The following is a 25930-nucleotide window of genomic DNA, read 5'->3' on the forward strand; positions in this document are numbered from 1 at the left end:
AAGCAAGTAGAAGGGGGAAACCCCGTGGGGCACTAAGCAAAGGGGCGTCCTCACCACCTGCCCTGGGTAATTCAGTTTGAATTAGCAGACACCTTTGCACAAATCATTTTAATTACAATTTATAATATCTAGAACAGCGGTCATTTCGTATGACCGCCGGGCTTTCTAGTCACATCATAATGATAGATGCAGAAAAGTACTTGACAAAATCCAGCACCACCCATTTATGATACAAACTCTTAACAAAGTGGGAATAGAGGAGACATACTTCAACATAATAAATGTGGTATATGACTGTTGGTCAAATAAATTTGTAAATATGATATATATGTTTGCTCGCTTATAGTTTACACTGGGTGTGGGGGACAAACTGTAAGCAGGCAGGGTTGATATAGCCTAAGGCTTAGTTTTAAGTCTAAGACTTTCCCAGCCTTTTAATATTAAGATCTTTTCAAAACTAAGCTATTGCCCACACCCTTGACTATTGCATGATGTGGGATGGTACACTCTTATGAGGAATCCCATTTATGCCTCAGATAAGTGACTTTGCATCAGAGACTTCCTTATTTGTATATTGGATTAAAGGTTTTGATTTCTACATTATAAAATGGGGCAGAGGAGCCCATGCTGGAGGAAAGCAGAGAAAGGCCACGTGGAGGAGAGGAGAAGCAGCCAAGATGGCAGAATGCTGAAGGAGAAGCCAATTTGTGCAGAGTTTGTGCAGAGAGAAGGAGATGAAGAACAAACGTGAATAAGGCTTGTGAGGTAGAAACCTTTGATTCTAGGAAACTCTGATAAGTCAATGACTTTGGGAGCCCTGAATGGAAAGGGAAGTGTTTTTCCAGTGTGTGTATTTCTTGCCCACTGGGTGCAAGCTAGAATTAAAGCTAATGGCCCACCAGTTCTTGGCTCCATTGTTTCATTACCGTCTGTTCAAATCAAATGTGAACCTGCACAGGCTAGGAGGCTGTGATGGTGGCCATGGCTACTGGCTTTACAATGACAAACTCACAGCTAACATCATATACTCAATGGGAAAAAAATAAAAGCATTTCCCTTACGATTAGGAACAAAACAAGAATGTCACTTTCACCACTCTTAACATAGTACTGGAAGTCTCAGACATAGCAATAAGACAAGAAGAAGAAATAAAAGGCACCAAAATTGGAAAGGAAAAAGTAAAATTATCATTATTTGTAGATATAGAGAACAGACTGGTGGTTGCTAGAGGGGAGAGATATGGGGAACTGACTTGAATAAGGTGAAGAAATTAAGAAGTACAAATTGGTAGTTGCAAAACATTCATGGGGGTATAAAGTACAGCATAGGGAATATAGTCAATAATATAATAACTATGTGTGGTGCCCAGTAGGTACTGTTAACTATCAGGAGAAAGTCTATGATTGTCTAACCATGAGGCTGTACACCTGAAACTAATACAAAATAATATTCAATATAAACTGTAATTGAAAAATAAAACAAAAACTAGTTTTACAAGTAAATTTTTTCCAGACAATTACCTTCCCCAGGTGCAAACCACAGAGTTAGCCACAGAGGCAGAATGCTCAGGGCATCTTTTGAACAGTATGAATAGTGGATCCAGGGTAGTATGAGGAAGGTTGGCACAAGAAAGAATTCTGATTTGGTAGGTCTAATGTGGGACCCCAGGTAGGTAAGATTTGAAAAGGCTCTATTTGATTCTGACACTAAACCCCTTATTCATAACCCTTTTTGGCATGCAAATAAAGAGAAATCTCAGGACCTACAACAACATGCTGAAATTCAAAAGTAAAGAGGCAGCTAGTAAATACCTTGGGGTTTGCAGGCCATTCAGTTCTTGGCAACTTGACAGAGTTGCAGGAAAACAGCTATTGTAGTCTTTATAGTGCAAAAGCAACCCTCAACACTATGCAAATGAAGGGGCGTGGCTGTATTACAATACAACTTTATTTACAAAAACAGCCAGCTGAGAGCTGCAGATGCCTACCCCTGACCTGGAATACTCAGAGGAATGGCTCTCTCTAAAATAAATTCACTACAAACACAGAAGTTTAGAAAATTTTTTGATTCTTAGTCACTATAAGATCCAAGAATAATACATTTATGAGAACAAAATAAGTATTCATAAGATCAAACAATTTAAGAATATGAAAGATTAGGTTTATAATATGATTACCGAATTTAAAATTGCACTGAAGGCAGTACACAGCAAAGTTGGAAGCACAGTTGGTATGGCAGAAAGCAAACTTAGACTTTAACCGAAATAAATAGATAAAGGATACAGAGGGGAGGAGAATTTGAGAATAAGGAATAGATGCATAGAAGAAAGAGATGTTAGTAAGAATTCTTAAAAAGAAAAGTAACTTATGGAAAATAAGAAATACTCAATTAAATGGAAAAAAATCTTTCTGAACTTAGAATTTAGCATGAGTGGAGAGTAGGGCATAGAGCAGATGAAATAAGATAGGTCATGTGTTGGTAACTGTTGAAGTTGAGAAATGGCTACTATTCTTTCTACATTTGTAAAATGAAAACTATTTTTTGATTTTTGTAGATTTCCATAAGAAACAGAATTTTAAGTTATTATGGGTTTTTCATAATTATGCTATAATACAGATTAATTTTTTAATTATCAAAATAAAGCACAATGCTCACATAGACAAAAATTGGAATGATACAGAGAAGATCAGCATGGGCCTTGCACAAGGATGACACAAATTTGTGGAACGTTTCATATTTTTTAAAAATAATAGCAAAAAAAATTTTAATAAAGCACTAAGAAGTGTGGACAAAAAAGGGGCCACATGCTCCTTAAGAGGCCCGTAGCCTTTAGGTCCTCTGGGACCTAAAGTAACCACCTTGGACTGTCTACCAGTGGTGGGAGTCAAATTATTTAACAACTGGTTCTCTGCCCTAATGATCGTTTTAAGTATAAAAAAAGATATACTGAAAGGTAGTTTATTATTTCATGCATTTAATACTTAAATAAGAACAATAAAAGAGGCACACAAAACTAGATTATAAGAGTTTTAAAATATTAATAAAAGAATATTAAGTGATACTTGGCAAAAAAAAAACAATAAAACTGTTTTTTAAAGATATTTCCAGGCCCTGGCCGGTTGGCTCAGCGGTAGAGCGACGGCCTGGCGTGTGGGGGACCCGGGTTCGATTCCCGGCCAGGGCACATAGGAGAAGTGCCCATTTGCTTCTCCACCCCCCACCCCCTCCTTCCTTTCTGTCTCTCTCTTCCCCTCCCGCAGCCAAGGCTCCATTGGAGCAAAGATGGCCCAGGTGCTGGGGATGGCTCCTTGGCCTCTGCCCCAGGTGCTAGAGTGGCTCTGGTCACGGCAAAGCGACGCCCCAGAGGGGCAGAGCATTGCCCCCTGGTGGGCAGAGCGTCACCCCTGGTGGGCGTGCCGGGTAGATCCCGGTCGGGCGCATGCGGGAGTCTGTCTGACTGTCTCTCCCCGTTTCCAGCTTCAGAAAAATACAAAAAAAAAAAAAAAAAAAAAAAAGATATTTCCACATTGCTTCTTGATTGGCATCCTCACTTGCAATTTTTTTCACCTGTGGATGGAATGAACATTACTACAGGCGTTTACAATACACTGTTGTGCAGATGAACATTAAAAAAGAGTAAGGAGGCCCTGGCCAGTTGGCTCAACCGTAGAGTGTTGGCCAGGCGTGTGCAAGTCTTGGGTTTGATTCCCAGTCAAGGCACAAAGGAGAAGCACCCATCTGTTTCTCCACCCTTTCCCCTCTCCTTCCTCTCTGTCTCTCTCTTTCCCTCCCACAGCCAAGGCTCCACTGGAGCAAAAGTTGGCCCAGGCACTGAGGATGGCTCCATGGCCTCCATCTCAGGTGCTAGAATGGTTCCAACTGCAGCGGAGCAATGCCCTCAATGGGCAGAGCATCGTCCCCTGGTGGGCATGCTAGGTGAATCCCAGTCAGGCGCATGCGGGAGTCTGTCTGACTGCCTGCCCACTTCTGACTTTGGAAAAATACCAAAAAAAAAAAAAAGGTAAGAAATGTAAATTAGTATTAAATGGCACTAAACTGAAGGCTTTCCCCCTTAAATCAGGAACAAGACAGGTTGTCCACTCTCTCCACTCTTATTTAATGTGGTACTAGAGGTTCTAGCCAGAGCAATCAGACAAGACAAAGAAATAAAAGGCATCCATATCGGAAAAGAAGAAGTAAAGGTATCACTTTTTGCAGATGATATGATCCTATACATTGAAAACCCCAAAGAATCCACAAAAAGACTACTAGAAACAATAAGCCAATACAGTAAGGTCGCAGGATACAAAATTAACATACAGAAGTCAATAGCCTTTCTATATGCCAACAATGAAACATTTGAGAACGAACTAAAAGAACAATTCCCTTCACGATTGCAACAAAAAAAATAAAATACTTAGGAATAAACATAACAAAGAATGTAAAGGACTTATATAATGAAAACTATAAACCATTGTTAAGGGAAATTGAAAAAGATATAATGAGATGGAAGAATATACCTTGTTCTTGGTTAGGAAGAATAAATATAATCAAGATGGCCATATTACCCAAAGCAATATACAAATTTAATGCAATTCCCATCAAACTTCTAATGACATTTTTTAAAGAAACGGAACAAAAAATCATCAGATTTATATGGAACTATAAAAAACCCCGAATAGCCAAAGCAATCCTAAAGAAAAAGAATGAAGCTGGGGGCATTACAATACCTGATTTCAAACTATATTATAGGGCCACGACAATCAAAACAGCATGGTATTGGCAGAAAAATAGACACTCAGACCAATGGAACAGAATAGAAAACCCAGAAATAAAACCACATATATATAGTCAAATAATTTTTGATAAAGGGGCCAACAACACACAATGGAGAAAAGAAAGCCTCTTCAATAAATGGTGCTGGGAAAACTGGAAAGCCACATGCAAAAGAATGAAACTGGACTACAGTCTGTCCCCCCGTACCAAAATGAACTCAAAATGGATCAAAGATCTAAATATAAGACCTGAAACAATTAAGTGCATAGAAGAAGACATAGGTACTAAACTCATGGACCTGGGTTTTAAAGAGCATTTTATGAATTTGACTCCAATGGCAAGAGAAGTGAATGCAAAAATTAATGAATGGAACTACATCAGACCAAGAAGTTTTTGCTCAGCAAGAGAAACTGATAACAAAATAAACAGACAGCCAACTAAATGGGAGATGATATTTTCAAACAACAGCTCAGATACGGGCCTAATATCCAAAATATGCAAAGAACTCATAAAACTCAACAACAAACAAACAAACAATCCAATAAAAAAATGGGAAGAGGACATGAACAGACACTTCTCCCAGGAAGAAATACAAATGGCCAACAGATATATGAAAAGATGCTCATCTTCATTAGTTATTAGAGAAATGCAAATCAAAACTGCAATGAGATACCACCTCACACCTGTTAGATTAGCAGTTATCAACAAGACAGGTAATAACAAATGTTGGAGAGGCTGTGGAGAAAAAGGAACCCTCATACACTGTTGGTGGGAATGTAAAGTAGTACAACCATTATGGAAGAAAGTATGGTGGTTCCTCAAAAAACTGAAAATAGAATTACCTTATGACCCAGCAATCCCTCTACTGGGTATATACCCCAAAAACTCAGAAACATTGATACGTAAAGACACATGCAGCCCCATGTTCATTGCAGCATTGTTCACAGTGGCCAGGACATGGAAACAACCAAAAAGCCCATCAATAGATGACTGGATAAAGAAGATGTGGCACATATACACTATGGAATACTACTCAGCCATAAGAAATGATGACATCGGAACATTTACAGCAAAATGGTGGGATCTTGATAACATTATACGAAGTGAAATAAGTAAATCAGAAAAAACCAGGAACTGCATTATTCCATACGTAGGTGGGACATAAAAGTGAAACTAAGAGACATTAAAAAGAGTGTGGTGTTTATGGGGGTAGGGGGGAGAGGGAGAGGGAAAGGGGGAGGGGGAGGAGCACAAAGAAAACTAGATAGAAGGTGACAGAGGACAATCTGACTTTGAGTGATGGGTATGCAACATAAGTGAACGACAAGATAACCTGGAGTTGTTATCTTTGAATATATGTATCCTGATTTATTGATGTCGCCCCATTAAAAATAAAATTATTTTTTTAAAAAAAAGGTAAGAAATGTAAATTTGTGATTTCCACATTGGGTGGCTGCCCAGGCACCTACCTTAGAGAGAACCCTGATTACAAGTGCCATTTTAACAATGGTTCACCAAACTCAACAAAAAATTAGGTATTGGTTTGCTGAACTGGTGCGAATCAGCTGAATACCACCACTGGTCTTTATTTTAACTGAGTCTGTCGATTGTCTTTTTACATCTATGACCACATACCTTTGGAACATAAGGGTAAGTCTCCTTCATTCCAGACCCCTCAGAGCACAACCTGCCCCCAGAACAGCAGACCACAGAATCTCTCACTGTTATCTTGTTCCCCAAACACGATCGCTATATGCTGCAAATGTTCATTGTTAACTATCCTGAAGTCACCAACATAAATGAAGTATTTGTTTCTTCATTTAAGTCTTTATCCAACCTCAGAGGTTTTCCCACTTTGCTTTCTTCTGCCTCCCTAATTTGCCACCAATGAATTCCATGTAACTCTCTCCTTTATGTCTCCGCCTTTGGCTCTAATGTGTAAAATAGCTGCATAATTACCATTCTCTAGAGGATTTTCTCAATCCATTGAGATTTTGCTTCCCAGCAATTGTCAGTTTGGCTCAAACAAACTTAAAAGCATTCCCTACAGGGTTGGACATTTCTTAAATTGACAGAAGAAATAAAAAACCTATAACCCGCCTGACCAGGCAGTGGTGCAATGGATAGAGCATTGGACTGGGATGTGGAAGACCCAGGTTCGAGACCCCGAGGTTGCCAACTTGAGCGCAGGCTCATCTGGCTTGAGCAAAAGCTCACCAGCTTGGACCCAAGGTCACTGGCTCGATCAAGGGGTTACTCTGTCTGCTGTAGCCCACGGTCAAGGCACATATGAGAAAGCAATCAATGAACAACTAAGGTGTCACAACAAAAAACTAATGATTGATGCTTCTCATCTCTCTCCGTTCCTGTCTGTCCCTATCTATCCCTCTCTCTGTCTCTGAAAAAAAAAAAAAAAGATCTGCACCATCTTTATTCTGAGTGACCTGAAGAGTTCAAAAGTCACTGAGTTAGTATAACAACAACAAAAAATAAAAATAAAAATCCTATAACCTCACAACCCAGATATTACCCCTGTCAATATTTTCATTATCTATTCTTCTCATACTTTTTCTCTAATCATATATATATATATGAGTTTATAAAATTGTGATCACAATTTTATTTTACACACACTGCTTTATATCTTGCTTTTCCTTGCCTGATATAATGGAAATATTTTTACTCTCTAATTCCTCTTTAACTTGATTAAATCCAGTAAAAGAAGATGTGTATACTTACCTGGCAGGGGAGATACCATGATCACAAAGGTGGTTTTCCCAGGGTGAGGCTCACTCATTGCACTCCGAGTGTGCTGACCCCTGCGATTTCCCCAAATGTGGGAAACTCGACTGCATAATTTGTGGTAGTGGGGGACTGCATTCACGCTCTCAAAAAAAAAAAAAAAAAAGATGTGTGTCGACATTATCCTACAGGCCATACACACAGGCTTATTATGATTTTGCAGCTAGACTTCAATTAATATAGTAGAGAAACATTTAAGTGTAATGCAAAACTTAAACATCATAAGTATATATGGACAAGTCAGTGATTAAAATATAGTACCTTGAATAGAAAGAAGTAGGATTAAGGAAATCTGTGTGCTTGTGTGCAAGCAATTGAAATCAAGCTTGGCTAACATAAGCATAGAGGAATTTATTGGAAGGGCAGCTCACAAAATTGATGAGAAGCCTGGAAGAAGAGATTCAGAAAACAGGCAAAAGCCAAGGACACCTAGCCAAAGGAACCACAACCCAGACAGTAACAAAGGAAAAGCCTGGTTAGGGCCCTGGGAGAGTTCACACAACAGGACACAACTGCCAGGAGACACAGCACCATTGCAGAATCTTGCTACCTTTGCTATCACAAGTAAGTCGAAAATGTTTCTGCATCTGTGTGTTAGTCCCTCAGGACTGAAGCCTTGAGCTGCAGTGTCCAAATCCTGGAGCCTAGAATAGGTGCCCTTTCTTTGGCTGCCCCTAGGCTGGGAAAGGGAAATCACCCCTTTGGTTTTAGCAGTGAAAGGCAGGCTCCTGCATCTCACTAGGGTTGCACACAATAGGGAATTACTCCTGAATAGAAAGTAGATGGGGGAGGAAGACATATATATTATGTCTGTTTTATATGATACTATATATAGAGAGAGAAGATAGATGGGGAGGAATACATATACATATATATAATATATATGTATTAATATATACATACATAAATGCAAGTACAAAGGTACATATATATACATATGTAGAGAGAGAAATACAGTCTTAACATTTATTATTATGTGATCTTGACCTAATCCTTGACTATTAATATTCTCCTCTAAATTATGAGAACAATATTTACTCCTACTAGCTTGGTTGATATGTTGTAAAGACAAATGATTTAATATCTGCTAACGACACTAAACACCTTAGGGGAAAAATACATTATAGGTACAAGTTGTTTTAATCAAGGAAACTATAATTAATAAAGATCATAATATCTGCTGTGCTTCAGACATAGATAACAATAAATGTTACTAATTCAGAGATCCTGGAAACGATCTCCAGGTATTTTGCTTTAACAACAGTACTCTATATAAACTTAATTCTTAAAACTGTATTCATTTTGAGTTAACTCTTTCAACTTTGTTCGTAGGAAATACAGTCGCAGGGTTTGGGATTCGAGAGGGGAAGAAAGACGCACAGGCTGTGCAGTTGGTTGGAGCTGTTACATTAATTTCACAATCTGTGAAGGAGTGGATTGCCCTCCCGAATGGTAATGGAAAATTAGTTTCTTTATTTCTTCATTAAGACTGTGGGAGGAAAATTAATACTCTCTTACGCTTTTCCAAATTAATAGAATATGTCTTTATTAAAATGATGAATGTACATGCCTACTTTCTTTTTGGTTGAGAGACTCTCTAACTCATAGAAGAACTGAATTCAGAGCTGAGCCTTAGAAATCATCCTGTTAAGGAAACAGAGATTCAGGGAGACTAAATTATTACCCAAGGTCACACAATTAAGTAAGGACAGAGCAAGACTAGAAACTTTGGACTCTTCATCCAGTGCTCTTTCAAATTCATCAAGCCATTTAAAAGGGGGAGGGGGATTAATTTAGTATACTTTACATAGTGTTAGTGTGTCTAATGTTTTTGGTTCCTAGGCCCTGAGGTATAATAATCCCTTATGCAAAAGAATAAAAGAAAATTTATACCTTTTCCCAGTTTTCTTTTTATGAAGTTCAGGTGGAAAGAAATAAACCCCTATCTTGGAAAAGGTCAACTTTGGGCAAAATAAATGTGAAGTCAGCTCTTTCTTCACCGCCCCCCTTCCCCATTTTATAGTCCTATGTAAACCCAGGTTCCCAATTAACTCATTTCTCACCCTACCGCCTGTCTTGAAAACTCTGAGATTTTATTTTACTATTTCATGTATAAACAGTATGTGTCTCTCTTTCTCACACACATACATTCCTGGGTGTTCCCACTACCCATTTTAGGAATCTTGGAAACATTATGCTAAGTGAAAGAAGCCAATCCTAGACGGCTACATATTGTTTGTTTCATTTATACAAAATGTCCACAATAAGCAAATCCATAGAGACAGAAAGTTAATTAGTAATAACCAGGTGTTGGAGAGAGGGAAAATGGGGAGTAACTGCTAGTTGGTATGGGGTTTATTTGGGGGTGATAAAAATATTCTGGATCTTAAATAGTTGTGATAGTTTCACAACCTGTGAATATAATAAAAACATTGAATTTCACATGTTCCACGGGTGAATTTTATGGTGTATAAATTTTATCTTAATTTCAAAATTTTTAACATAAATTATGTATTGAGCCTTCCTCCAAAGTTAAAATCTGCCAACATAAAACTCACTCTGGCCCTGGCCAGTTGGCTCAGCGGTAGAGCATCGGCCTGGCGTGTGGGGGACCCGGGTTCGATTCCCGGCCAGGGCACATAGGAGAAGCGCCCATTTGCTTCTCCAACCACCCCCTCTCCTTCCTCTCTGTCTCTCTCTTCCCCTCCCGCAGCCGAGGCTCCATTGGAGCGGAGATGGCCCAGGCGCTGGGGATGGCTCCTTGGCCTCTGCCCCAGGCACTAGAGTGGCTCTGGTCGCGGCAGAGCGACGCCCCGGAGGGGCAGAGCATCGCCCCCTGGTGGGCAGAGCATCGCCCCTGGTGGGCGTGCCGGGTGGATCCCGGTCGGGCGCATGCGGGAGTCTGTCTGACTGTCTCTCCCCATTTCCAGCTTCAGAAGAAAAAAGAAGAAAAAAAAAAAACTCACTCTGACTTTGAGATTAAATAAATTCAATCATAACTAAAAGTGAACATTTTTGTTTGTAGTACTCTCCCTTTTCTAATAACTATTTTGAAGAGTAACACCTTTGATATTGTACATTTATTTAGTAAGACCTATTCTTCCAGATTGTGATTGTTCACAGAAATACTATTCATGATAGTTAAAAATGGAAGGATCCCAAATGCCTATCAACTGGTGAATAAATAAAATGGGATATATCACACAATGGAATATTTTTCCACCATAAAAAGGAATGAAATGCTGATACGTGCTATAACATGGATGAAACTTGCAAACATATGCTAAGAGGAAGAAGTCAACCACAAAAGGCCATGTATTGTATGGTTCCATTTATAAAAAATGTCCAAAATAGGCAAAACCACAATGACAGAAACAGATTAGTGGTTGCCAGGAGTAAAAAGCAGGGGGGATGAGAAGTGACTTTTTAAGAGGTAAGGAGGCTCTTTATGGAATGATGACAGTGTCTAGATTTAGATAGTAGTGATGGTTGCACAATATTGTAAATATACTAATTCTCACTGAATCCTACACTTAAAATGGTTAAAATTATAAATTTATGTTATGTAAATTCTATCTTAATTTTTAAAAAGTAATTTATATTACTATTTCTCTTTGTATCCCCTTTTTTTTTCATGGCACAAACACACACTAATTACTAAGGTCAGTGCCCCTGACTAAATACAACCATTTTCATCTCATGGCACAAATAAATTAGTTACTAAGGAAGAAGAGGTCAGGGCCCCTTTTTCTTTAGTAATTAGTTTATGAGTGCGTGAGAAACAAAGGTTGAAAATCACTGCCCTAAAGGACTTAATGACATATCATTAAGAGAGTGATTTAATTTTTTTTAAATTTATTGATTTGAGAGAACCAACATTCATTGGTTTATTCTTGTATGTGCCCTAACCAGGGATCGAACCGTAACTGTGGTACATTGGAACAAATGTTTAACCAATTGAACTACCCAGCCAGGTCAGAGAGTGATTTTTTTATAAGAAAGATATTTGCCTGACCAGGTGGTGGCGCAGTGAATAGAGTGTCGGACTGGGATGCGGAAGGACCCGGTTCGAGACCCCGAGGTAGCCAGTTTGAGCGCGGGCTCATCTGGTTTGAGCAAAAGCTCACCAGCTTGGATCCAAGGTCGCTAGCTCAAGCAAGGGGTTACTCGATCTGCTGAAGGCCCACAGTCAAGGCACATATGAGAAAGCAATCAATGAACAACTAAGGTCTTACAACGAAAAACTGATGATTGATGCCTCTCATATCTTTCCGTTCCTGTCTGTCTGTCCCTGTCTATCCCTCTCTCTGATTCTCTCTCTGTTCCTGTAAAAAAAAAAAAAAAGAAAGAAAGAAAGAAAGATATTTAATATGACCTTAAATACAAGAGTGAAATGATGCAAATAACTTCTATAAATTATAGTGATTACAATTTGCATGCAGAACAAACCATAGATACTTAAATGGTAATTTATTGTTCTATAGATATTCCAAGAATAGACTAAGCCCAACCAAAACAAAACAGTTCCAACAATCTTAAGATTACGCTTGGCTAAAATACACTCCAGCAAAAATATTAACAGGGAACTCAAAAAAGAAAACCTATTTATATAAATATCCAGTTAGTATGTAAAAAAGAAAGCTAAATAAAACAATAAGGTATTTTTAAACCATTTTTAATGTTAATATCCATAGTTGACAAGGAGAAATTATAGTCTTGCTTGTCATTTCCCATTTTATATAGGTGAACCTATACATTTATAATTCTTTTTGAAGGTTAATTTGACAGCATGTATAATATATACATATATTTATGCCTAGAAAAAAGTCTGGAATGATGTACTCCAAGTGGTATACCTGGAAGTGGAATTAGACATTGTTCCTCCTTGTCCTTATCCCCTAATAAACATGAAGATTGGTTTTGTAACAGAAAATAATAGAAGTATTTTTTAACTTTTTGAAAAGTCCTGGGGCAATGGGAACCCATTCACATTGTTGAAGTCAACTTGTTAATTAAAAAAAAACTTTTATGAAAAAAAATAAAAAAATAAAAATAAAAATAAAAATAAAAAAACTTTTATGGGCCTGACCTGTGGTGGCGCAGTGGATAAAGCATCGACCTGGAAATGCTGAGATCACCAGTTGGAAACCCTGGGCTTGCCTGGTCAAGGCACATATGGGAGTTGATGCTTCCTGCTCCTCCCCTCTTTCTCTCTCTCTCTCTCTCTCTTTCTCCTCTAAAATGAATAAATTTTTTTTTCTTTCATAATTGAGATTTTTATTGGTTGTTTTTGAGGATAAGTACACAGACATTTCAATTTGTACACAATTCTTAACATACGTACCAAAAATGTAGTCATGTAGTTGTGATTCTTTTCTAAATAGTTATTCCAGTGACTTTCCAGCTTAAAATTTGGGGCTAACTTTTCTTGATAAGAGTATCAAGTACTAGTATCTTCAAATGTTGACACACTGTCACATCAGTCCCACTAATTCACAATTTAATATCATATGTACTACATAATCAAATTCTTAATCTTTCACAGCACATTAACAGTTACTAGGAACACTGGACTACCACACCAGAGATGTTACAGAGTGCACAAACTTCTGACAGGGAGAGCCAAGATCAAGGAGTGGTTTTCTTTAGGGAACAATTCTACCAAAACCATGGGAATAGGGAACAATTCTACCAAAACCATGGGAATAGAAGTAAGTTCAAATGTTCAAGACATTAAATGCACAACTGACTCCAAATTGCCATTTAGTATGCTTTGTGTTATAGGATATAAAAACTACCCCCATCTATGGAATGTTAAGCTGACACCCAAGACAATCAAAGCCTCCCATATTCATATCCCACTATTTTCTGGTTGTACCAAAAAATAAACAACCAGCAAATGATTTCACCTCTTAAAAAAAAGCATTTATACTTAAAAAAATGAGATGAGGTGGAATTCCCTCCTTCTTAAAAATGTTTCTAGAGCTACTAAAAAACTTGCATTTACAAAATAGTTGATAAAAATATTCCTCTGGATTGTACAAGAAGGGAGACAGGGACCGCTGATAAGACGTGGTGTATGACATTAATCAGACTTGGTTTCTTTCTCTCCTGCTTCATCTGAGGCTGGGCTCTTCTCGTTTTTAGTTTCTCCATTTTCTGCAGGCAGATCTTCTTTAGGATCCTGGTTAGCCACTTCAGCCTGTTTTCCCTTTGCTCCCCTTTTCCCTTTTGATTGCACTTTTTTGTCTGCAGATTTATCCTTTCCGGCCGCCTTTTTGGGTTTCGTTTCCACTTTTGCAGGAGCAGGTTTAGCTGACAACCTCGCTGATCTCCTCTTGGGCTCCTCCTTCGCCGACCCCTCGGCGGAGCTGACCTTTCTTTTAGGCATCGTGGCGGCGAGGCGAGCGCGTGCTGGGTGTCTTCGTGAACCTGGGCTGCCTGGCCACTGCCGCTTCTCCCGCCGCCAAGCTGCTCGGACCCACCTAAAATGAATAAATTTTAAAAATTAAAAAAAAACTTTTATGAACTAAATAGAACTTTATTGAGCTTTTTAGTGGCATAGCTAGAAAATGATAACTAGGTAAAATATAGAAATAACTGAGAAGACATTACACCTGCAATTAGAGAATGATTCATGAGATCATGATCGTGAGGTTGACACATGAGATACTATCTTTACAAATCAGCAGTAAAATAGTTAGGTAAATAAAAATAGATTAGGCAATAATCTCTTGTAATGTTTAAGAACAGAATCTCCACACTTACTAAAGTGAATTGCTCAAATGCATTTTAAAATGGTTAATTCTGGCACTGAACAGAGAAGGTGCACGCATGCGTGTGTTTCTGAACTGAGAAGTAGGGAGAAAGACTCCACCCGGCATGCCCACTAGGGGGCGATGCTCTGCCCCCCCCCCCCCCCGGGTATTATTCCATTGCAACCGGAACTATTCTAGCACCTGAGGTGGAGACCATGGGGCCATCTTCAGCAGCTGGGCCAACTTTGCTCCAATTGAGCCTTGGCTGCAGGAGGGGAAGAGAGAGAAAAAGAGAAGGGAGAGGGGGAAGGGTGGAGAAGCAGATGGGCGCTTCTCCTGTGTGCCCTGGCTGGGAATCAAACCTGGGACGCCCACATGCTGGGCTGACGCTCTACCACTGAGCCAACCGGACAGGGCAGAAACGCCTTTTTTTACCACTGCTTCTCATGTAACTAGCGAAAAAAGAATCTCATTTCACTTTTCATCTCTTTGATTATTAGTGAAACTGAACATGTTCTAAAGTTTATTTATTAGCTATTTGTATTTCCTCTTTTGTGAGTTGTCTATTCATGTGTTATATCTGTTTTTTAATGATTGTTTTGTTACAGTATTTTTCAAATTTAAATTCTTTTCTAAAAATACTTTATTGATTTTAGAGAGAGGAGAGAGAGAACGAGAGAAAAAAGCAGAGGGGAGAAGAAGCAGGAAGTATAGTTGCTTTTCATATGTGCCCTGACGGGGCAAGCCAAGAGTCTGGAACTGGCAATACCTCAGCACTCCAGGTTGGCGCTTTATCCACGGCGCACCCACAGGTCAGGCTAAATTTCATTTTTCAATTACAGTTTACATTAATATTATTTTGTACTAGTTTCAGACATACATCAGAATGGTTCGATAATCATGTACTTTACAAAGTGTTCTCCAACTATTTCCAGTACCCACCTGGCACCATGCATAGTTATTATAATATTATTTTTACTATATTTTCAAAACTATCAATTTATATTTCTTAATCCCTTCACCATTCCCACCCATTCCCCCAAATCCCACCCCACTGGCAACCTTCAGTCTGTTCTCTGTATCTGTGAGTCTGTTTCTATTTTGTTACAATATTTTAAAGGGTATAAACATCTTAATTCCTTATCTGTCCTATTTGTTTCAACTATTTCTCCAGTTTGTCATTTGCCTTTTAATTTTAATGGTGTCTTATAATTTTTAAAAATGTTTCATTTAAAAAATTTTTTATTTATTGATTTTAGGGAAAGAGGGAGAGAGAGAGGAAGGGAGACAGAAAAACATGAATTTGCCATTCCACTCATCCATGCATTTACTAGTCTACTCCCACATGTGCCCTGACTGGGGATCAAACCTTCAACCTTGGTGCATCTGGATGACACTCCAACCAACTGAGCTACCTGGCCAAGGTATGTTTAATTTTTATGAGATCAAATACCTCAATCGTTTCCTTTATCATTTTTTCCTTAATTTTAATTTTATTATTAGAGAGCCCTTCCTCATTCTAGGAGAAGATAACAGCCACCTGCACTTTCTTCTAATTCCTTTGTGGGGTCATTTCTCATTTTATTCTTAAAGCTACCTGAATTTTATTTTGGAGTAAGATATGAGAGAAAAATCTAACTCTTAAAAACACATTTTGGTCCTGGCTGGTTGGCTCAGCAGTAGAGCGTCGGCCTGGCGTGCGGGGGACCCGGGTTCGATTCCCGGCCAGGGCACATAGGAGAAGCGCCCATTTGCTTCTCCACCCCCCTCCTCCTTCCTCTCTGTCTCTCTCTTCCCCTCCTGCAGCCAAGGCTCCATTGGAGCAAAGATGGCCCGGGCGCTGGGGATGGCTCCTTGGCCTCTGCCCCAGGCGCTGGAGTGGCTCTGGTCGCAGCAGAGCGACGCCCGGGAGGGGCAAAGCATCGCACCCTGGTGGGCAGAACGTAGCCCCTGGTGGGCGTGCAGGGTGGATCCCAGTCGGGCGCATGTGGGAGTCTGTCTGACTGTCTCTCCCTGTTTCCAGCTTCAGAAAAAATACAATAAATAAATAAATAACACATTTTTAAAACACTACTGACCTGGCTGGGTAGCTCAGTTGGTTAGAGTGCTGTCCCAATAGGCCAAGGTTGAGGGTTGGATTCCCTGGTCAAGACACATACAAGAATCAACCAATGAATGCATAAATAAGTGGAACAACAAACTGATGTTTCTCTCTCTCTCTTCCTCTCTCTAAAATCAATTTTAAAAAATCACTCATTACAACATATTCTATGCAAAGAAAATACTTGCAATGTTAAACGTGTCCAAGTAGTCATCACTTAAAACAACAAAATTTCCATGACATAAGCATTTAAGCGGTTGGGTTCATTTTAAAAAAGGGTTGGGCTGTGTGAAAACTTATTTTAACAGCTTTATTTTGGAAAAAGATGTTGTTGTTTTTTTTTTACTAATGTCTATGTTATTTGGATGTTTTACAAAGGATACATATTGTTTTCAGCTTTATTTTGGAAAAAGATGTATTTTTATTAACGTCTATGTTATTTGGTTGTTTTACAAAGGATACGTATTGTTTTATTATTAAATAGTTTTAAATTTTTTTAGAAAAAACAAAAAGAAAGAAAAGGTATGTCCCATTGTATGAGAAGTTGATGTCATGTGAGAACCAGATCTTGAACTTCACCTTTTCATGACTAAAAGAGAATAGAAACTCTTCATAATTCATAGGTTGTGAATCATAAGTGCAATCACTGAATGACTAAGTAGAAGTCTAATGCCAATGGAGTGAAATGGAAGTCCTACTGGGTAGAAACCAGAAATCCTAGTTTTAATGTTGACACCCACCCCCATGTCATTTATGAAATTTCCTTAAATAAATTTCTTAAAATTCTGCACCTATTTGTCAATGCATTAAACAAAGGTCTTAGTTGTTAGAAAAAAATAGGCTTGTGAGATAACATATTGAAGCATTAAAAACATCTTGAACTAAAACTCTTTATGGGCGGTGTCAGCAATTTCAGTCACCAACAATTCAGGAAACCTAAAATGTTTCCGCAATTATAACTCTCCTCTTCAAGGTTCAGCTGGTATTTCCATGTGCATAAATTCTCAAAGGTCCATTGAAGGTAGAGGTGACTATTTTGAAGATAATAGATATTTCATATTAATACTAATGAGACTTACTAATACTAATAATGTGTTTTAAGAAACCTAACCTGCCTGACCAGGCGGTGGCACAGTGGATAGAGCGTCGGAGTGGGAGGCAGAGGACCCAGGTTCGAGACCCGGTGGTCGCCAGCTTGAGCACAGGCTCATCTGGATCGAGCAAGGCGTCACTCAGTCTGCTGTACCCCCCCCCCCCGTCAAGGCACATATGAGAAAGCAATTAATGAACAACTAAGGTGCCACAAGGAAGAATTGATGCTTCTCATCTTTCTCCATTCCTGTCTGTCTGTCCCTATCTGTCTCTCTCTCTGACTCTCTCTGTCTCTGTCACAATAAAAATAAAAGGAAAAAAAAAGAGCTTTAAAAAAAAAAGAAAGAAAGAAACCTAACCTTCCTTTCAATTTCTGTTATTCCTGAACAAGCTATTTGTCTTTTAGCCTATTTCAGTGTTTTGAGATGCTAACTGCATAGATTTATATAAATGTTCTTAAAAGGATACATTTTCCACAAATTTATGTTTACTAACATCCCTGCAAATATGTATATAAATAACATGGATGTGGGTAATCACACGCCTGTTCACAAGCCTGTCCTCAGGTTTATCTTTAGCACATTGATGGAAAGGACTAATAGAATCAGGTAATGGGCAAACCTGGTAAGCTTAGATAGGATTAAAGACTTCCGAGCTCACACCTGAGAAAGAGCTATCTGCCTAATGTTATCTAGGCCTTCAGAGAAACCGATCAAAAGGAAGATTTATTTATTTATTCAACAAATATTAATTGAGCATCTGCCAGCTGCTATGCTGCTAAGCACTGAGGAAAATAATTAGGTTGAACTATATGAAATTGCTGATAGTTAAGTCTTTTCAATTTACAAAAATGGCAATTTCATGTAGTCCACCCTAAGGAAGTTACAGAAATTCCTTAGAGGGGAAAAGAAAATAAAAGAGTTAAGAATCAAGAGTAAAACAAAAATTTCCAAAATAATAACTTAGAAGGAATGAAAGGAAAGAGGAATAAAGAGAACTAGAAAATGAGAAAAAGGAATATATGAACAAAAACTAAATAATAAAAACATATGATCATAAAAACCAGTAAGTTATTAATAATTCATTGAATTTGCCTGACCAGGTAGTGGTGCAATGGATAGAGCATCAGACTGGGATGCTGAGGACCCAGGTTCAAAACCCAAGGTCGCCAGCTGGAGCATAGGCTCACCAGCTTGAGTGCAGGGTCTTTGGCTTGAGCGTGGGATCATAGATAGACATGACCCCATGGTCTCTGGCTTGAGCTCAAAGGTTGCTGGCTTGAGCCCAATGTTACTGGCTTGAGCAAGGGGTCACTTGGTCTGCTGTAACCCTCCAGTCAAGGCACATATGAGAAAGCAGTTAATGAACAACTAAGGAGCCACAACAAAAGAATTGATACTTATTTCTCTTTCTTCCTGTCTGTCTGTCCCTGTTTGTCCCTCTCTCTGTCTCTCTGTCTCTGTCAAAAAAAAAAAATTATTGAATTCATCCAATATTCACTGAATGTCCAACACTACATAGATAATTTCATGGTAGGGACAATATGTGCCTCAAAAAAAAAAAAAAGAAAGAAACTTTATTCTCCTTAAAGATTAAAGACTGATCAATGTGCCCTATAATTTTAAATTCTAAATTCTGACGATAAAAGAGAAAATTTAAAAAAATATTGAGGCAATGAGAGAGCTAAAACAGGGGAAATGGAAGCAGGAATATTATTGAATTTATACAAATCTAAGAAAAGAGCAAAGCTGAAAAGAAATAGAAAAAAGATTCTGCAGCAATGTCACTGAAACCAGAGTGAAAAGTATACATCAAGTTATTCAGAATAGAGAGGTCAATAAAGGTATATCTAAAACTGTTTTTATATATCTTTTGTCACATAGAAACTTTTATTAATTTCCCATTTTGAATAAGTATAGGTGAACAAATTATAAAACACGTGATTTGTCTATACAAATTCTAAAATTTATATTTTGGTGTAACTAATTTCCTTTTAAATAACAAGTTATATAAAAGCAAGTGGTCCAAGCCTGACCTGTGGTGTTGCAGTGGATAGAGTGTTGACCTACAATGCTGGAGACCCAGGTTTGAGACCCCGACATCAACGGCTTGAGGGTGGGCATATCCCGCTTGAGCGCAGGCTCTCCAGCTTGACTGTGGGGTTGCTGGCTTGAGCCCAAGGTCGCTGGCTTGAGTTAGGGGTCACTGGTTCAGCTGGAGCCCTCCAGTCAAGGCACATATGAGAAGCAATCAATAAAAAATTAAAGTGCCACAACTATGAGTTGATGCTTCTCATCTTTCGCCCTTCCTGCCTGTCTGTATCTCACTAAAAAAAAAAAAAAAAAAAAAAAGGCAAGTGATCCCAGACTATCCAAACAGGGAAAAATAATTGGAAACATGCATAAAGAGTGCTATTATTAAGGATGGCCAAAATACCATAAAATTTTAGCATAAGAAGGAATCTTAGAGTTCATTCAGACCAGTTCCTCAATGTCTCAGAAAACGCAGATAGAGTTAAGAGAAGTGATTTGTTCAAAGTCATCTGGCTAGAAAGAAGTGGACTCAGGACTAGAACCTATTCACTCTTTCATTCACTTAGTCCTCAGGAAACTTGCTGTGTGCCTGGTGAGATACAAAGACTGGAAACTTTTGTTCCTGGCTCTTAGGAACTGTCAGGGTGGCAGCCTTGGAGGTGGGTAAAGGAGAGCCATAAATTTCACTAAAGCCATTAGAGTACATCAGTAAGAGAAGCAATGCTTACAATCCCTCATTTTATATTTCAAACTTAAATTTTGAGAACTCTTTTTTTTTTTTTTTTTCATTTTTCTGAAGCTGGAAACAGGGAGAGACAGTCAGACAGACTCCCGCATGCGCCCGACCGGGATCCACCCGGCACGTCCACCATGGGGCAACGCTCTGCCCACCAGGGGGCGATGCTCTGCCCATCCTGGGCGTCGCCATGTTGCGACCAGAGCCACTCTAGTGCCTGAGGCAGAGGCCACAGAGCCATCCCCAGCACCCGGGCCATCTTTGCTCCAATGGAGCCTTGGCTGCGGGAGGGGAAGAAAGAGACAGAGAGGAAAGCGCGGCGGAGGGGTGGAGAAGCAAATGGGCGCTTCTCCTGTGTGCCCTGGCTGGGAATCGAACCCGGGTCCTCCGCACGCTAGGCCGACGCTCTACCGCTGAGCCAACCGGCCAGGGCGAGAACTCTTATATAAGAGCTTCAAGCCAGAACAATACATAAAATATAACAAAGGAGAAGTCTCCCCTCCCCCAAAGAAGGGTAAATGGGAGCCTGGTTTGTAGACTTCCTAACAGTTCTTCCATGTAATCTGAGTCTTTAATCATATCAGTAATATAAATACTGCGTTATTATCCTTCTTTCATGCAGAATTAAGTTCTTCTTAAACACTGCCAATTGAAGAGCTTAAAATGAATGATTTGTTTAAATTTCCCTTTCATATGCTGTGGATAGAGAGTATGGTTTTGCAATTGATGTCAGATAAACTTGTGTATGAGAAAATATCTGTATTTCCTTAGGACATCATGATTACCGGAATATGAGTTTCCGAAATAGAGGCAAAAAGATATGTGGCAATCAGAGAGTAAGACTATAATGATAAAATGAGTCTGATGAGTCAAAGACTTAATTGTCGTTGTAAAAATGCCAAGACCTGCTCAAAGAGTGAGAGTTTTGTGACCAATTGTGACACAAGTCCTTGTCACAGGTCCCTGCAGGCATCTCAGAACCAGTGATTCAAATTCTTATGTGCTCTGTAAGGACTTTAAGGAGTCTTGTTTGTTTTTTTTTAAAGCATGACATGTAGTCCTTATTACTAGTGTGACATGAAACCAGATGACCTCGACCCTGGCTGGTTGGGTCCACGGTAGAGCATTTAGCCAGGTGTATGGATGTCCCAGGTTCGATCCCTAGACAGAGCACATAAGAGAAGCACCCATCTGCTTCTCCACTTCTCCACCCCTCCCCCTTTTGCTTCTCTCTCTCTCTCTCTCTCTCTCTCTCTCTCTCTCCCTCTCCTGCAGCCATGGCTTGATTGGAGTGAGTTGGCCCTGGGAACTGAGAATGGCTCCGTGTCCTCAGCCTCAGGTGCTAAAAACTTGGTTGCTGAGCAACAGAGCAAAGCCCCAGATGGGCAGAGCATCGCCCCCTAGTGGGCTTGCTGAGTGGATCCTAGCTTGGGGCACATGTGGGAGTCTGTCTCTCTGCCTCCCCTCCTCTCACTGAATTAAAAAAAAAGAAACCAGATGACCTCACACACTGTCCTTGATTTTATTTGCCTTGTTATTAACAATCATTGTTCTTAAATGAGAGAATTGAATATGGACTCTAGTCAAAAGTTCCTTTAGAGGGCTTTAACCAAGTGTTTAAAATAAAATATGGAACCCCTTTACCTATTTTTTTAATCTGAAAATACTGCATACGAACATATAATCACCCTTGAACGCTGGGAGTCTTTCATTTTCCACCTGCTGATTTTACCGGGATAAATTAAAATGGCAAACAATTGATGTTGAAATGTCAAGGCTAAAATGTCACAGAAATATCAATTTCAGTCAAGTCACTTCTCTTTTTCCAAGTAGTTGAATGATACAGTCATCAGTGTGTCTTTAAGGATGTGAAAGTGATCTCATGCTGGAGAGCCTCATGGTCGCCACCTTAACATTTCCTGTCACAGTCCTTGAGTCAATCTCATGCCCACACAGTAAAACCAGTTTCCATTTCATTCTTGAATTCACACAGGTAAGTGGGTAGGTATGTGTTCAAACTCAAAGATGTATTATCACATTAATCCAAATATTGCTTTGATCTCATTGCTCTGATTTTTAAAAAAAATTCTTTTAAAATTAAATAATTCTGTACCTATTACCCTTCATTGCTTGGTAATAACTCAAAAAAAAAAAAAAGCACTGGAAAGAGTCAAGAGCCAATGATCATTCAAGACCTTTTACTTCATGCTTTAGTATCTCTCTTTGTAAAATGAGAATCATAATATCTGGACCAACTCCACAGATGGCCACAATAAGAGCATTTAAAATGCTCTAAAAGCCATGGCCATATACCTTGGTTGATTAGAGCATCATCCTAATACGTAAATTTGCAGGTTCGATCCCCAATCACGGCACATGCAGGAACAGATTGATGTTTCTGTCTCTCCCTCTCTCTTTTCTGCTCTTTCTAAATTCAATTTTTAAAACTGCTTGGAAAGCCTGGCCTGTGGTGGCACAGTGGATAAAGCGTCAACCTGGAATGCTGAGGTTGCCAGTTCAAAACCCTTGGTTTACCTGGTCAAGGCACATATGGGAGTTGATGCTTCCTGCTTCTCATCTCTTTTTCCTGCTCCCTTCTCTCTCTCTCTCTCTCTCTTTCTCTTGCTCTCTCTCCTCTCTAAAAATAAAAATAAATAAAAAATGTTTGGAAGATATATTTTTAAAAAATAAATTAAAAATGTTTGGAAGAAAGGTATAAGAATATTGTGACTTCAATAAGAAAGTGAATACAGCAAGTAAAGAGAAGAAATCAACAATCTTGGACAATTCTTTCCTCTTTGCTATCTAATGACAAAATATCTTGTACTTCCATAGTGGCTGAAGCTTGTGTGCATACTGCCAATTGCTATAATATTCTTTAGGACCCAATATTACAGGGAAACATGCAGGGATGTACTTCACTGCTGAGAAACAGACTTATTTCTTTATCTGCCTCCCCTCTCAGACTATAAACTCTGATATTTCATGTGAACACAAAGCCTCATTTGTTTTGGTCCACATATCCAGATATGTGGGTGGATGCATTCTACAAAGGAATGCCATTAAAGTTCGTATCTGCTGATTGCACAGCATGAGGCATCTGACCATATGCCACTTCCAATATAGCGTGAAGTACTTTCCAACCTGAAAATAAATTGCTTCCACCCAAAAAAAATATATTGAGCATGAACAACATAAAAGGCACTCTGTTGGGTCTTGTGGAGTATATAAAGATGAATAAGTCAGTTCTTGCTCTTGATAAGAACTTTATAGGATCACATTCTTAGATACAGATCTTAGATTACATTCTCCTCCAAAACAGGGCCTATGGTGATTATCTCTCTATCTTTTAGGTCTTAGTGATATAGTCTGGCTAAATAAAGGAATAAATAGAAGAATGCATATTCTAATGAAGATGTCTTTTGTTATAGGATGTCAACCACAAGAAATCATTTCTAGTCTCTTCACAGTCTGATCCCAATTGCTGAAGAACAATAAAAGAATTGAAGAGGGAGAGAAGAAGGATCTATGATAGGAACAGGTTAGAGAACAAGATGAACAAATGAAAATTGAGGATGAAAACACTGGGGGGCAGAGGGGCAAAGCATCATCTAGAAGGAATCAGTGAAAACAAAATTTCTGAGGAAGAATAAAGAAGAATACAGTTGATTTTAAATAATTAGGACAAAATAGACAGTAACAACCTTTGTGGGGAGGAAAAAAAAATTTGGTTAAAATTGAATTAATCAAAGATTAGAAGGGGGGGGATTGTGTTTTTTGGTTTCAAACAAGTGCCAGGCCACTTTGGCAAAAGCATAAAACCTTAAATGATAATCCAAAGAATTACTAGGCATGTTATTTGGACAAGGAAGTATGAGAACATCAACCCGCCAGAGGTCCTCTGTCCACCTGCTGCCTCGTGACTAAGGGCAGCAGTTCTCAAACTCTTGCATCACAGGAACTTTTTACACTCTTTTTAACATTATCAAAGTTCGCAAAGAGCTTTCATTTATGTGAATGACATCTAATGGTATTTCTATTGCATATTAAAACTGAGAAATTACCAAAATGTTATTTCAAATCAAGGCAATGACGTATACTTACATTTTATTGTGTTTCTGTATAGATTCGAAGAAAAGTTCCAGATTTCAAGATAACCATTTATTTGAGAATAATGAGGTTATAGCTATCCTGACAGGTATGACCAAAGATAGCTAATGAAATTACAGAAATACCGAGAAGAAACATTTTATTAATCTTTATAAATTTCTATAATTTATAAAAATATACATATTGATCCTTAAATCAACTACCATAGAAAATACTAGAAAACACAAGAATACACATGCAGCCTGTCCTGTGGTGGTGCAGTGGGTAGAACCTCAACCTGGAATGCTGAGGTCACTGATTCAAAACCCAGGGCTTGCCCAGTCAAGGCACATAGGACAAACAAGCAATAGACAGCTAAAGTAAAACAACTATGAGTTGATACTTCTCACTCCCCACACCCCTCTCTGTAAAATCAATAAATAAAATCTTTAAAAAAAAAAAGATTATACCTGGAGGCATTCTATTAGTTAGCAGAGTGATGACATCATTATAGTCAAATGGCCTCTGGAAATTTCCACTGTACATTCATGAGAGAATGACAATGAACTGGAAGGAGTGGCTAAGAGCAGTACCGGTTGGACCTAAGTTGCATGGGAGTGCTTTTCTCTTGTCAATAACTAATGACTGGAATCAGTCTGGCAGAATAGGAGTTTTGGCAATAGTGCAGGTGGCGAAGCCTAACACCCAGCGTTGGGAAGCTCTGAGGAGCCCAGTGCAGTGGAAGCTCACAGCATCTGGAGAGGCGCCAAAGCGTAGGAGCTCACCTAGGCTACAAGAAGGTACACCCAACCTGGAGATGAAGAAACAGCAACTCGCAAAAGAGAAGTAACCCAGGATCATTCTGTGGAGGAGCAAGGACAGGAATCCAAACCTGGATCCTCCTAGGCAGAACGGACTTGCTGCTGCCTGAAGGAGCCACTGATGAATTTCACGGGTGTGAAGGACTATTTCTCCTGGTTCTACTACCAACACCAAATCATTAGCTGCTGGGCCGTCCTGGAGCCCTGGAAGCGATCTGTGTTCAGTACTATCTTACTAACCATTTTTGCTATGGTGGTGTATTCTGCCTATGTCCCAATCCACATTTGCCTGGCTTGGGAATCTTTCTCCAAAATGTGTGGCTATCACAGTCCACTTTCTAATTGATCTTGTTTGCATTCTGTGTATTGGCATCGCATATGCATATGTTGCTTACAACTTACTGTTTTAGGTGAATACTATGTCTTCGTTTTACAATACTATGTCTTCCTTTACAATCTGACCTAAAAAAGGTCTCCTTTTTCTATGCCCCTTAAATCTTGCCTGAAATTTGAAAAAAGATGTCTTTTTTTTGGGGGGGGGGGCAGAGACAGAGAGTCAGACAGACAGGAAGGGAGAGAGATGAGAAACATCAATTCTTCGTTGCTGCTCCTTTGTTGTTAATTGATTGATTTCTCATATGTGCCTTGACTGGGGGGCTACAGCAGACCGAGTGACTGACCCCTTGCTAGAGACAGCAACCTTGGGCTCAAGCTGGTGAGCC

The 25930-nt window shown here is 39.1% G+C and overlaps 2 protein-coding genes, 1 non-coding gene and 1 pseudogene across 3 annotated transcripts; 3 read left to right on the plus strand and 1 right to left on the minus strand.

The window, feature by feature from the left end:
• The first annotated feature begins 2642 nt into the window (after positions 1-2642).
• On the plus strand, positions 2643-2741 carry LOC136321673 (U6 spliceosomal RNA; annotated as a pseudogene).
• A 4766-nt stretch (positions 2742-7507) lies between these two features.
• Positions 7508-7667, plus strand: LOC136321374 (U1 spliceosomal RNA). Its single transcript, XR_010728632.1, has one exon. It is a non-coding gene; the product is annotated as a U1 spliceosomal RNA (small nuclear RNA).
• Positions 7668-12828: 5161 nt separating this feature from the next.
• On the minus strand, positions 12829-14063 carry LOC136318632 (non-histone chromosomal protein HMG-14). Its single transcript, XM_066251246.1, has one exon. The coding sequence runs from the start codon at positions 13967-13969 to the stop codon at positions 13664-13666; it is 306 nt and encodes a 101-aa protein (XP_066107343.1). The 5' UTR covers positions 13970-14063; the 3' UTR covers positions 12829-13663.
• Positions 14064-25329: 11266 nt separating this feature from the next.
• On the plus strand, positions 25330-25554 carry LOC136320725 (serine palmitoyltransferase small subunit B-like). Its single transcript, XM_066253881.1, has one exon. The coding sequence runs from the start codon at positions 25330-25332 to the stop codon at positions 25552-25554; it is 225 nt and encodes a 74-aa protein (XP_066109978.1).
• The last annotated feature ends 376 nt before the right edge of the window (positions 25555-25930 follow it).

The sequence above is a fragment of the Saccopteryx bilineata genome, chromosome 1 (assembly GCF_036850765.1).
Source record: "Saccopteryx bilineata isolate mSacBil1 chromosome 1, mSacBil1_pri_phased_curated, whole genome shotgun sequence".
Lineage (NCBI taxonomy): Eukaryota > Metazoa > Chordata > Mammalia > Chiroptera > Emballonuridae > Saccopteryx > Saccopteryx bilineata.

Coding starts and splice junctions, on each gene's coding strand:
- LOC136320725 (XM_066253881.1), top strand. CDS start 25,330: ATGAATTTCACGGGTGTGAAGGACTATTTCTCCTGGTTCTACTACCAA.
- LOC136318632 (XM_066251246.1), bottom strand. CDS start 13,969: ATGCCTAAAAGAAAGGTCAGCTCCGCCGAGGGGTCGGCGAAGGAGGAG.